The 12,565-nt window shown below is 43.6% G+C and overlaps 1 protein-coding gene across 1 annotated transcript in view; it reads left to right on the forward strand.

The window, feature by feature from the left end:
- HIVEP1 (HIVEP zinc finger 1) overlaps nucleotides 1-12,565 on the forward strand; it is a 60,750-nt gene that overhangs the window by 26,668 nt on the left and 21,517 nt on the right. The window contains exon 6 of the mRNA XM_040433979.1: nucleotides 8,108-8,209. Within this exon, the coding sequence (XP_040289913.1) occupies nucleotides 8,108-8,209 (102 nt within the window). The remainder of the gene's footprint in view (nucleotides 1-8,107; nucleotides 8,210-12,565) is intronic.

Consider the following 12,565-nt stretch of genomic DNA (forward strand, 5'->3'; position numbering starts at 1 on the left):
TCATAGTTTTCCTTACTAAAAGAAATCTGCTTCAAGTGCTGCATGTCTGAATCCAGAGTTAGGCCTCTCGCCCAGTTAAGCCAGTACTCTCTGTTCTGCGCTGATGAGGGGCAATCTCCCCGAAACAGCTGTCTGCAGATGAGGTGCTGGCTTATTTAATATCAGTCATGTCTCAAGGCCTATTTAAAGGTTTGAACATTTATTGTTAACACTTATTGGATAGCTTTCCTACATCTGGTGGCATTAGAGGCAGAGCTTGTTAAAGGGTTTGTCCGAGTTATTTTTTTATTCTTTCTATGTTTCTAACTAGGCAAATGTAACAGCTTTCCAATTAACCACTTCAGCCCCCCTAGCTTAAACACCCTTAATGACCAGGCCACTTTTTACATTTCTGCACTACACTACTTTCACCGTTTATTGCTCGGTCATGCAACTTGCCACCGAAATGAATTTTACCTCCTTTTCTTCTCACTAATAGAGCTTTCATTTGGTGGTATTTCATTGCTGCTGACATTTTTACATTTTTTTTGTTATTAATCGAAATTTAACGATTTTTCAATTTCAGTTGTAAAATTTTGCTAAAAAAACGACATCCATATATTAAATTTTTCTCTAAATGTTTGGGTAAAAAAAAATGGTTTGGGTAAAAGTTATAGCGTTTACAAACTATGGTACAAAAATGTGAATTTCCGCTTTTTGAAGCAGCTCTGACTTTCTGAGCACCTGTCATGTTTCAGGTTCTACAATGGCCAGACAGTACAAACACCCCACAAATGACCCCATTTCGGAAAGTAGACACCCTAAGGTATTCACTGATGGGCATAGTGAGTTCATAGAAGTTTTTATTTTTTGTCACAAGTTAGCGGAAAATGATGATATTTTTTTTTTTCTTACAAGGTCTCATATTCCACTAACTTGTGACAAAAAATAAAAACTTCCATGAACTCACTATGCCCATCACGAAATACCTTGGGGTGTCTTCTTTCCAAAATGGGGTCACTTGTGGGGTAGTTATACTGCCCTGGCATTTTAGGGGCCCAAATGCGTGCGAAGTAGTTTGAAATCAAAATCTGTAAAAAATGGCCGGTGAAATCCTAAAGGTGCTCTTTGGAATGTGGGCCCCTTTGCCCACCTAGGCTGCAAAAAAGTGTCACCCATGTGGTATTGCCGTACTCAGGAGAAGTTGGGCAATGTGTTTTGGGGTGTCATTTTACATATACCCATGCTGGGTGAGATAAATATCTCGGCAAAAGACAACTTTTCCCATTTTTTTTTTTATACAAAGTTGGCATTTGACCGAGATATTTCTCTCACCCAGCATGGGTATATGTAAAATGACATCCCAAAACACATTTCCCAACTTCTCCTGAGTACGGCGATACCAGATGTGTGACACTTTTTTGCAGCCTAGATGCGCAAAGGGGCCCACATTTCTTTTTAGGAGGGCATTTTTAGACATTTGGATCCCAGACTTCTTCTCACGCTTTAGGGCCCCTAAAATGCCCTATGTGACCCCATTTTGGAAAGAAGACACCCCAAGGTATTCAATGAGGGGCATGGCGAGTTCATAGAAATTTTTTTTTTTTGCCACAAGTTAGCGGAAATTTTTTATTTTTTTTTTCTCACAAAGTCTCCCTTTCCGCTAACTTGGGACAAAAATTTCAATCTTTCATGGACTCAATATGCCCCTCAGTGAATACCTTGGGGTGTCTACTTTCCGAAATGGGGTCACATGTGGTGTATTTATACTGCCCTGGCATTTTAGGGGCCCTAAAGCGTGAGAAGAAGTCTGGAATATAAATGTCTAAAAAATTTTACGCATTTGGATTCCGTGAGGGGTATGGTGAGTTCATGTGAGATTTTATTTTTTGACACAAGTTAGTGGAATATGAGACTTTGTAAAAAAAAAACTTGGGCCCAAAAAATGTCTGAATGGAGCCTTACAGGGGGGTGATCAATGACAGGGGGGTGATCAGGGAGTCTATATGGGGTGATCACCCCCCTGTAAGGCTCCATTCAGATGTCCGTATGTGTTTTGCGGATCCGATCCATGTATCCGTGGATCCGTAAAAAACATACGGACGTCTGAATGGAGCCTTACAGGGGGGTGATCAATGACAGGGGGGTGATCAGGGCTTAATAAGGGGTTAATAAGTGACAGGGGGGGTGTAGTGTAGTGGTGTTTGGTGCTACTTATTACTAAGCTGCCTGTGTCCTCTGGTGGTCGATCCAAGCAAAAGGGACCACCAGAGGACCAGGTAGCAGGTATATTAGACGCTGTAATCAAAACAGCGTCTAATATACCTGTTAGGGGTTAAAAAAATCGCATCTCCAGCCTGCCAGCGAACGATCGCCGCTGGCAGGCTGGAGATCCACTTGCTTACCTTCCGATCCTGTTAACGCGCGCGCCTGTGTGCGCGCGTTCACAGGAAATCTCGCGTCTCGCGAGAGGACGCGTATATGCGTCCAGGAGGAATGAATCGACCGCCTCCAGGACGCGTCCCTGCGTTCGGCGGTCCAGAGGCGGTTAAAGGAAACCTGTCACCAGGATTTTGTGCATAGAGCTGGGGACATGGGCTGCTAGATGGCCACTAGCACATCTGCAATACCCAGTCCCCATAGCTCTCTGCGCTTTTATTGTGTTAAAAAACTGTTTTGATCCATATGCAAATGACCTGATATGAGTCCTGTATCCGGAGATGAGTCAAGCGGAAAGGAGCCCAGCACCGCCCCGCGTCCTCCGAATCTCCTCCTTGCTGGCTGACGTCACAGAGCTGGAGCGCCGAAATCTTGCGATGCGCGAGCTAGCGCATGCGTAGTTCGTTCCCTGTGCTGATGCCAGTACAGGGAATGAACATGATGCCGACACTGTGCATGCGCTAGCTCGCGCATCGCGAGATTTCGGCGCTCCAGCTCTGTGACGTCAGCCAGCAAGGAGGAGATTCGGAGGACGCGGGGCGGTGCTGGGCTCCTTTCCGCTGGACTCATCTCCGGATACAGGACTCATATCAGGTCATTTGCATATGGATCAAAACAGTTTTTTAACACAATAAAAGCACACAGAGCTATGGGGACTGGGTATTGCAGATGTGCTAGCGGCCATCTAGCAGCCCATGTCCCCAGCTCTATGCACAAAATCCCGGTGACAGGTTCCCTTTAACTCACTTTATCTCCAGTGGGTGGTTTCTCCGATTTCACTGAGGGTCACATGACCTGTGATGTCAGCTTCTCTCCCTGCTCTGATAATGTTCGTGCACAAGGCTGAGAGATCTGTACACAAGAGGTCACGGTGCTGCCCACACCACCCTGCACTGCCAGCTGCTGCTTTTTGCTCTCTCCCAGGATTCTTAACCCCTTCAGCTGCACAGACTCGGGGCTGAAGTGTCTGTGTAGCTGCAGTGAGGAGACAAATGCTGGGCACAGGAGCTGAAAGAGAAGTTCTGCAGAGCATTGCAGGTAGGGGGAGATCCTGTGTGTAGCAGTGTCATTATACAGCTGGGACTTGTAGTTGTACACATACAACATGCTGCTGAGTCTCCCAGCAGGCAGAGATTTAGTTTTTATTGCAAGTAAACAAAGGGCCAGAAGAGAATCAGGGAAAAGAGGAAATGGATATTTTTTTGCCTAAAACTTGCTTGGCTTAGTTATATATCGCTGACCATCAGATTTACAGTGCTATACCTTTTTTTAACTCAGACAACCCCTTTAAGAGCTCATTTGCATCCCTTTCTTTCCTCAATCCAGCCTTACACAACACTTGTTTCCTGAAATATAACATTTAACATGCCTCCAAATAGAGAACCCATTAGTAAATTCCTCTGAATACAATAAAGATTTTATAGAAGCAGATTTTACATTAACATTTATTTATGGGCTTGCTTTATTCAGAGGGACATTTTAATTGTGGAAAAACAACGGGCCTTTCCGCAAAGTGTAGTGCTAACCTTAGACGCACACAATATGCTAGAATTCTGCACTGTGGTATTGGGGGTTTTACTTTCGTAAAACCAAAGGGGTCACAAAACCATGAAGACCTCCCTCAGGTAGGTTTCTTCTCCATCTACCACATATGAAGGGTTCTCTAGCCATCCATAAAAGCCACATTTGTATACAGGTGGTGACACTACTCCATAGTCTAATTGGGATGAGTTTAACATTTTTTAAGTGTGGCATGGTGAATGGTGACTGCATTAATCTCCATCTCTGTATACACATGACTGTTAGGCCCTGTTCAGATCACCTTAAGCCCTGCATTCCGCATAAACGTGAGGAAGAGCTCTCAGCATATATGCTACACATATCCAAATGGCTCCGTTCATCCAACGGTGTGTAAAAGTGTGTATATCTTTTTCTTTTTTTTTTTAACCTTTAGGAAGTGTAGTCAAGAAGCATCTGACAAAAATCGTGTAACATGCAGTATTTGATTATTTTTTTATTTTTTTTGCTTGGCAGTCTGCCTAGGCTTTTAGAGTGGAATACGTCAGAGCCACCTGTTAAAGGTGTATGTTGGACAAAACCGCTGACATGTATGTTTGACATAAGGTTTTTATGTGAAATGAACAGGGTCTTAATGTGCCTGTTGTCACATGTTGGTGTTGACTATTTAAAGAACTGCTGGTTCTTTATCGACCAGAGGAGCTCTAAATGCCAAATATGTCAATATAGCTGAGCTGGGTCCTCTGTAAATGGACTTTTAATGGCACAAAAGACAAAATTACCGTATTTTTCGCTTTATAAAACGCACCTAGGTTTTTGAGCAGATGGCGCCGGTCGCATAGCGCGTCTGCTCCGGACTTAACATTCAACAAGCGGCTCACAGCTACTACTCCTGCACCATATCGCAGCTAATAGAAGCCTTATCAAGTGCTCCAGCCATGGGGAAGGTCAGAAGGCGTCCTGCCCCGGCTAAACTGACCGAATTCTTCGGTAAAGCGACGCCAGTAGAGACTGGTCAGAGAGGGACACCACCTCCAGCTTGCACGCTGGCCTCTCCGGCGGGAACGCCATTGTCATCTGCGTTTAACTCTGCTGACAAGCGCGGGCATGAGCGGGAAGTCCTCGAACCTACTCAGCTAACAGCGGACATCATGCGCTCCATGCTGGAGAATTTACGTTCCTCTATGAAGGAGGACATGCTGGGGCTTCTAAAAGGTCTTAGAAAAGTTATACAGAGCATTGGCGATCGCACGCCTCACCTGGAGGCTAAAATGGCCGAGTTCGCCACTTCCCACAATACTCTGATAGATGCTCTTGAGGCTATGGAGGACGATATTGCTAAATTAACAGCTAAACTTCAAGACTTGGAGGACAGACACAGACGGAATAACGTCAGAATCCGTGGGATCCCAGAGTCTGTAGAAGCAAATGAGCTGGAGCACCTCCTGCAACAACTTATTAAAGCAGTATTGCCTGAGACTACAGAAAGGGACTTGATAATAGATCGCATCCATAGAGTTCCTAAGCCTAAAGGTCTCGATTCATCTCTTCCACGTGATGTTATTGCCAGGATCCACTTCTATACCATCAAAGAAGCGTTCCTGAGAGCCCTAAGGCAGAACCCGACCCCAACGGAGGATTTTTAAAGGTATAGCGGTCTACACAGACCTCTCTGCAGCTACCCTTTCAAAAAGAAGGGAATTTGCCCCGATTACTGCTGCACTAAGGCAACATCAAATAAAGTATCGCTGGGGTTTCCCGGTAAAACTGCTGGTCACATACAATGGCGGCTTGCAGATCTTCAACTCATCACAAGGGGTGACTCGGCGCTTGATCGACTGGGGCCTCATAAGTGAAGATCCTCATAGGGAAAAGGAGTCCGCCCCGCGTCCAGACAAGATTCCTTCAGATTGGGACGTTGCCTGATACGTGAGTTTTCCCCGACGGGGTAGTCTATTGACTGACTGCAATCATTAATGTTAGTCCGTAGTAAGGAGCTAAAGTTCTTCGCCCCGATTGGACTTGTTCTTTTGGTCCCTTGACAATTACTTAACTGGTCGGGCTCGTTACGCCTTGATGACCATACTACATTTAACTTTATTTTTCCTTTTTCACGTGTTTAGTTTTACTTTTTTGTTGGTACCGATGCATATCATATATGTAATATGTGCTATATATGTACTAGCTCTTGAGTGCTTCCCTATTGAAATGTGGAGATACGTGTTACAGGGAGCTTTTTCGCATAAGAAATGGGGTTGAAAATGTTATCTCTTAATGTGCGCGGCCTAAACTCTCCATTCAGGCGTACACAACTTTGGTCAGAAGCCGCTAAAGCTAAATGTGATGTGCTCTTAATACAAGAAACACACCTGCTGGAAAAAGACGCATTTAGATACAAACACAAGAATTTCCCTGTGTTATTCCATTCACACACAAGGAAAAAGAGGAAAGCAGGGGTACTTGTTGGTGTAAAGTCTACAATTACATTTTCCCTTAAGAAATGCATAACTGACTCAGCGGGGAGATACATCATTTTATTGTGTACTTTAGATAGTAAGCCATTTACTTTGGTATCTGCGTACGCCCCCAATGTCGGGCAGGTGGCCTTCTGCAGGAGGCTGTTCAACAAGTTGGAGAAATTAGCGGTGGGCGAGGTAGTAATGGGTGGAGACTTTAACATCCCGATTAATTCAGCACTGGATTATAAGTCTGCACAAGGGTGCCGCCGCGCAGAGCTGCAAACGACACTATATGAGTCCGCCTTTCATGACGTTTGGCGATATCAGCATAGTAATGAGCGTGACTATACGTTCATATCTACTGCACACTTATCACAGTCTCATATTGATTATATTCTAGTTTAATTCTGAAGCAATCGCTCTCCTTTGATAAACTAGCCTAATCGTCTGAAACAGTACTCACTATGAATGCAGCGGTCCGCCCGGCGCGTGACGTCAGTCAGTCAGTCAGTCACGCTCCTCCCACTTCATTAATGAAGCAGGAGCGCGACTGACTGACTGACGTCACGCGCCGGCCGGACCGCTGCATTCATAGAGTGAGGACTGTTTCAGGCGATTAGGCTAGTTTATCAAAGGAGAGCGATTGCTTCAGCATTAAAGAAATAGACTTTACATACAAAGATTCTGCTGCACGCGGGGCCTGGTGTAATACAGTGACTGCATCGGGCACCGCCTCGAGTTGCCAGCCTCCAACCCCTCCTCCCACCCCGCATATCTGTAACTGATGTATCGCCGGCCACGCTGTGCAGCACACCGGCCCACGATACATCGGTGTCAGCCATGTAAAAATGACACCATCGCTTTATAAGACGCACTGCCATTTCCCCCCCACTTTTGGGGGAAAAGTGCGTCTTATGAAGTGAAAAATACGGCATATATCAGTTGTGTTCACCAAACCACACAAGAGTTTCACAGGCCTTTTTACAACAAAATTAGCACAGTCTCTGAACCTCGAAAGGCCCCATTAAAACAGATCCACCATAGCTATCATGGCTGCAATATAAATTGACAATACCGTTTGTAGAATAAAAATATATATATAAAAATTTTCTTTTAGTAACAATCAGTAGTGCTTAAAAGAAGTTGTCTCACTTCATAAAATGGCCTTTATCACGTAGAGAAAGTTAATACAAGGCACTTACTAATGCATTGTGATTGTCTTTATTACTTCCTTTGCTGGCTTGATTTTCTTTTTCATCACACTGGGGTTATGGCTGCCCTGTAATCCAGCAGCGGTGGCCGTCCTTGCACACTACAGGAAAAAAACTCCTGCCTCTCTGGTGGCTGGGACTGTGGGAGCATGCATGCGCATCAGCTCCAGTCCCGGCCACCCTGTGTCTGTGCTGCAGCCGTGGACGTAACCCCTGGAAATTAACCGTATATAATGTGATGGATAAATGAATCCAGCCAGCAAAGGAGGCAATATGCATAATCGCAATACATTAGTAAGTGCCTTGTATTAACTTCCTCTACATGATAAATATCGTTTGCTGAAGTGAGACAACCCCTTTAAATAAAAGCCTTTTTACTCAAATAAATATATGGTTAAAGTGCATAGCCCAATGTGTGCAGCAGGCCAGCTGACCATTACTGTGGATCTTTCATTGCATTATGTATTACCTGCAGTCATTAATATACATGCTCTGTTCTAGGCAATTTGACAAAGCACATGAAATCCAAAGCTCACAGCAAGAAGTGCATGGACATGGGAATAGCAGTCGGTCCAGTAGATGATCAGGATACGGATGATTCTGGTGAGAAATTGCCCACTTGTTATGTTAAATATACTACATTATTGGATGGGAAGAGTAGACTGCTCCTATATATAATTCAGAAACAAGTTAACATTTTTACTTTCCATAATGAATACAGTTCTGGAAATCTCATTAGTTTATCTTGTAGATGGTAATGGTGGTCAGGCAGACTAATCATCTGTTACTAAATCCACAGTGGAATCACTCCACAAATCAACTGCATCACTTTCAGTCAGAAATAAATCTGTAATAATTCTTCCTCTAAAGCTCTCTGCTGTTCTTTTGTGAATGATCTGACTTGGGAGCATATATTTCGGAACTCCCATAAAAGTGAATGGAGAGAGCTAGGAGGTACAGTAGGTCATGGCCACCTCTGTATTCACAGCAACTGCCCAATAGGGGCTGGGGAAACACTGTTCTGGAGATGGCTGCAGGCACAAGAGGTGAGACCTGCACCTATTGGACACTTGCGGCACATCATGTGGATATGCCACAAATGACCAAGATAGAAATACTCCTTCTGTCCTCGTGCAGGCGACCATATCTGTTTTGTGATCCGCAAATCACAAATCCCGGGCCGTGTGCATGCCACCATTTTATTTTATTAATTTTTTTCAAGCTTCTGTAGAAATGTCCTATCCTTGTCAAAACGGGCAAGAATAGGACATGTTCTATCGTTTTTGAGAGGCTGCAGAACGGACATACGGATGTGGACAACGCATGGTGTCTTTTGTGGACCCATTGAAATGAATGTGTCCGCATCCGATGTGCAAAAAACACAGATCGGATGAGTACTGAGAATACGGTCGCGTGCATGAGGCCATAGTGTGGTGACCGTGAAGGCTAAATGTGCAGAATTCTCCCAACGCATTTTCTTAGGTCCTAAAACTGGAAAGGGGGATCGTTTTATGATGTATTATATGAATCTGTGGGGGATGGCTTTTGCCAGCATTCTCTTAATTTCAAAATTTGTATTCTATTCAGATTAAATTGGTTCTATAGAAGTAAATATTTTAGTGACGGAGATAATGAAATACATTTTGGGTTTGAACATTTCCTATAATATCATTTACAGTTATGTAGTATATTAGGTTTCCGATACTATTTTAATGTAATGTTTGACTTTTTAGGGCCTTTCCTCCCCTAGGTGCAGCTTTGGATAAGCTTTTACGAGGGATATACAGACATTTCTTGCAATATTTTGGAGCAAACTGTACATGTGGGGATAGCACACTGCAAAGCAGAAATGCCGGGGGTGTAAATTGATATTGCTCTACCAACAATTTGCATCCCCAAGGAAATGATGGCTGCCAGTTTTCACTACTTGAGTGAGAATTTTTACAGTAGCAATATCTTGAAAGAGGAGGGAAAACTGCCGCAGGAATGCATGACATGTTTAGAAACGGTGTTTTTGTTGCGGATTTTGGAGGTTTTCTGTTTGTTTTAACAACCTCATTAAAGTCTTTTGAGTAAACCGCTACATATAAAGTGTGGAATGATTGACATTCTGTGGATTTTAAAATCCTCATGGCAGGTCAATTTCCTCATGTCAAAAATGTGCAAAGTGTACATGAGATTTGGTGGTACGGTAATACGCTGCAGTTTTTCTGCATGAAAATCCACATTGAAAAACTGCACATAATGCACATCTTGTGCAGTTACCTTTAAAGTCGAAACCTGGTCCATATGTCTTATGCAGTCGTGCAATATTTGAGATCAGTATGAAGTTAGAGCCACAGTGGCCTAAAGAGCTAAAAACCACAAAAAATATGTTCTATTTTATCAGCTTTTTTTGTGCTATAGAACAAGTCAGAATTAAAAGGTTCATTTTTAGAAGAAGCTATGCGGTGGTTTGTTCTCTACTACAGATGCCCGCAAGCCGCTCAATGTTGACTTTCAAAGACATAAGGCACTTATGGGCCAGGTCTTACAGCCGTCCTGGTGCCTCTTGTATCCACTCAACATAATTTCTAATTATTTTCTGTTTATATACTATAGAAAAGAGTTACTTACTGTCCAAGACTTTAACACAGAGGTTATATAAGACTAGGCTGACTGTCTAACAGAAGTTAATACCGTATTTTTGAGACTACAAGACTAATAAGTGCCTGCGTCTTATAGTCTGCAGCTTAGTAGAAGTTCCCATTAGAGAACATAACGCACGCCATGTTCTCATCAGCGGCCGCATGTGGCAGTGGTGCCAGGGGAGAGAGAAGCAGCAGAGAAAGATACGGGGCAGCGGTGGTGAAAGCTGAGGGAGAGTGCGGGAGGACAGAGCTGTCCCGTGTGTGCAGCGCCTCTCCTCTCTTGCTTGCTTGCTGGAAAGACTGAGTGGGCAGTTATCACACGGTGAAAGGCAAAGCTTGTATAATAATGTGCACAGCATGTCATTTCTGGGGAAGCCTGTACCTCCTGTGAGCACATACTGTACATACATGGCCGGCTGCCCGTGTGACCAGACCCATCTTACTGGCTGCTATTTATGTGCCCAGCATAGGAGGAGGTAGACTGTCCTCAGTGGATATCCTCATCATACTGACTCCCCAGAGCAGCAGCCTCATCCTCTTCCTGTCCTGGGATCACTGGTATCATAAACTGGCCCTGGTCCTCTAAGGAGACGTTCCTGCTCTCACGAGCCTATATCAGCAGGGGCAGATTGACTTTCTCAAGGCATGGCATAGCAAGTAGGTACATTTGTAGTGCAGAATATAATGTATACCTTTGTATATGGAGTGCCATGTATAGTGTATACTTTATCTGTGTATAAGTAGTGCAATATATAGTTATACCTGAGTATATTTAGTGCCATGTATAGTGTATATCTGTTTATATGTAGTGCTATATATAGTATATCTCCTGCGTATATGAAGTGCAACCACTAGGCAAGCTTTTATAAGAAGAAAATACTTTATACTAATTTTCTGTAGTCTAAGCCTGGGGTGCATCTTATGATCCGGTGCATCTTATAGTGCAGAAAATACGGTGTGTATCTATATAGATATAATATTTCTTCTATAGAGGCAATATGGTTTCATTTTTTAAGAAGACTCTTCATACTATGAAGAACGGGATGGCAGCACGATTGTGTAGCTGGAAACCGGTGCTCCGGACGTAAGCTGTTTATTGTCTTTGACTTTGTCATGGTTGGGGCATTAGTAAATAGCTGCCTGCTTTTACCTTTTGTGTGTGGAATCATCCCCATGGCTATCTGCCACACATCCTCTGATGCTTGTGTCACCACCGTGCAGGGTCACAATGTCAGGAATGTTAATATGTCAATGAGACTGTCAGTCCAGGTGAACCATTTAGCATGACAAAATGCAACTGTGACTATCCTGTTTCAGGGTCTCTGATAATTGAGAAAGCTGATGACCAATTTGTAACCGAGACGGGTCATTCTATAAAGTCCAGTACTGATTGAGATGTGTAAAAAGTGAATTGGATTCTTTTAAGTTGTAATTTTGCCACTCTTTATCGAACATGTATAATGTTATATTTTCGATAGGTGTGCAGAAATAAGATTTTCTCTATGATTCAGAAACAGAATTCAATCCTGTGATCACCAAAAACTGTATGTGCTTTGTGGTCCGCAAACCGCGGATCTGCAAAACATAGATACCGGCCGTGTGCATGCCACCATTTTATTTCCGCTTTTATAGAAATGTCCTGTTCTTGTCCGCAAAATGGACAACTATAAGACATGTTCTATTTATTTTTATTTTTTTTGCGGACGCATAGAGCACACGGTGTGCTGTCCACATTATTTGCTGCCCCATTGAAATGAATGGGTCCGTTCCGCATAATAGATACGGTCATGCGCATGAGGCCTAATTCTTCATTCACTTTCTACAAGTTTATTCAATAGACTCTCTGAAAGGAGCTGGGAGTGTAGATGACTATGAGATAGTTATTCCTTCTGGTCTTCTCTCTTTCGTACTTACCGTGCACATGGCCAACCATCTCATGGACATGGAGGTTCCTTGACTGGCCCCCCAGAGTGGAATTGGCTTGGAACTGTAATCGCACTACGGAAAGCAGCCCCTGATCCTGTTTAATGTCCTTTGATTTGAGCTTTGCATAAAAGAATCTCCGCTCACAGGTTCCTTACCATAGCTGTGTACAGTATATCAGGTACCCCAATAAAGTGAGGGCGAGTTTGGATGGAGCAGTGGTCTGACCGGGACAGCCAAGTACAATGCTCTTTTACAGCCTTTACTGTTAAACGTAATACCTGCTCTCATTAGGACAAAAACCTTATTTGTGTTTTTGGTTAGAATGAATCTACTACCTTTTCTGCTGCCCAGCTGCTTCCTATAGTCTGTTACCTTACTGTCCCAGCAGGTGGCAGCCTTTTCC

This window comes from Bufo bufo, chromosome 5 (genome assembly GCF_905171765.1).
Source record: "Bufo bufo chromosome 5, aBufBuf1.1, whole genome shotgun sequence".
NCBI lineage: Eukaryota > Metazoa > Chordata > Amphibia > Anura > Bufonidae > Bufo > Bufo bufo.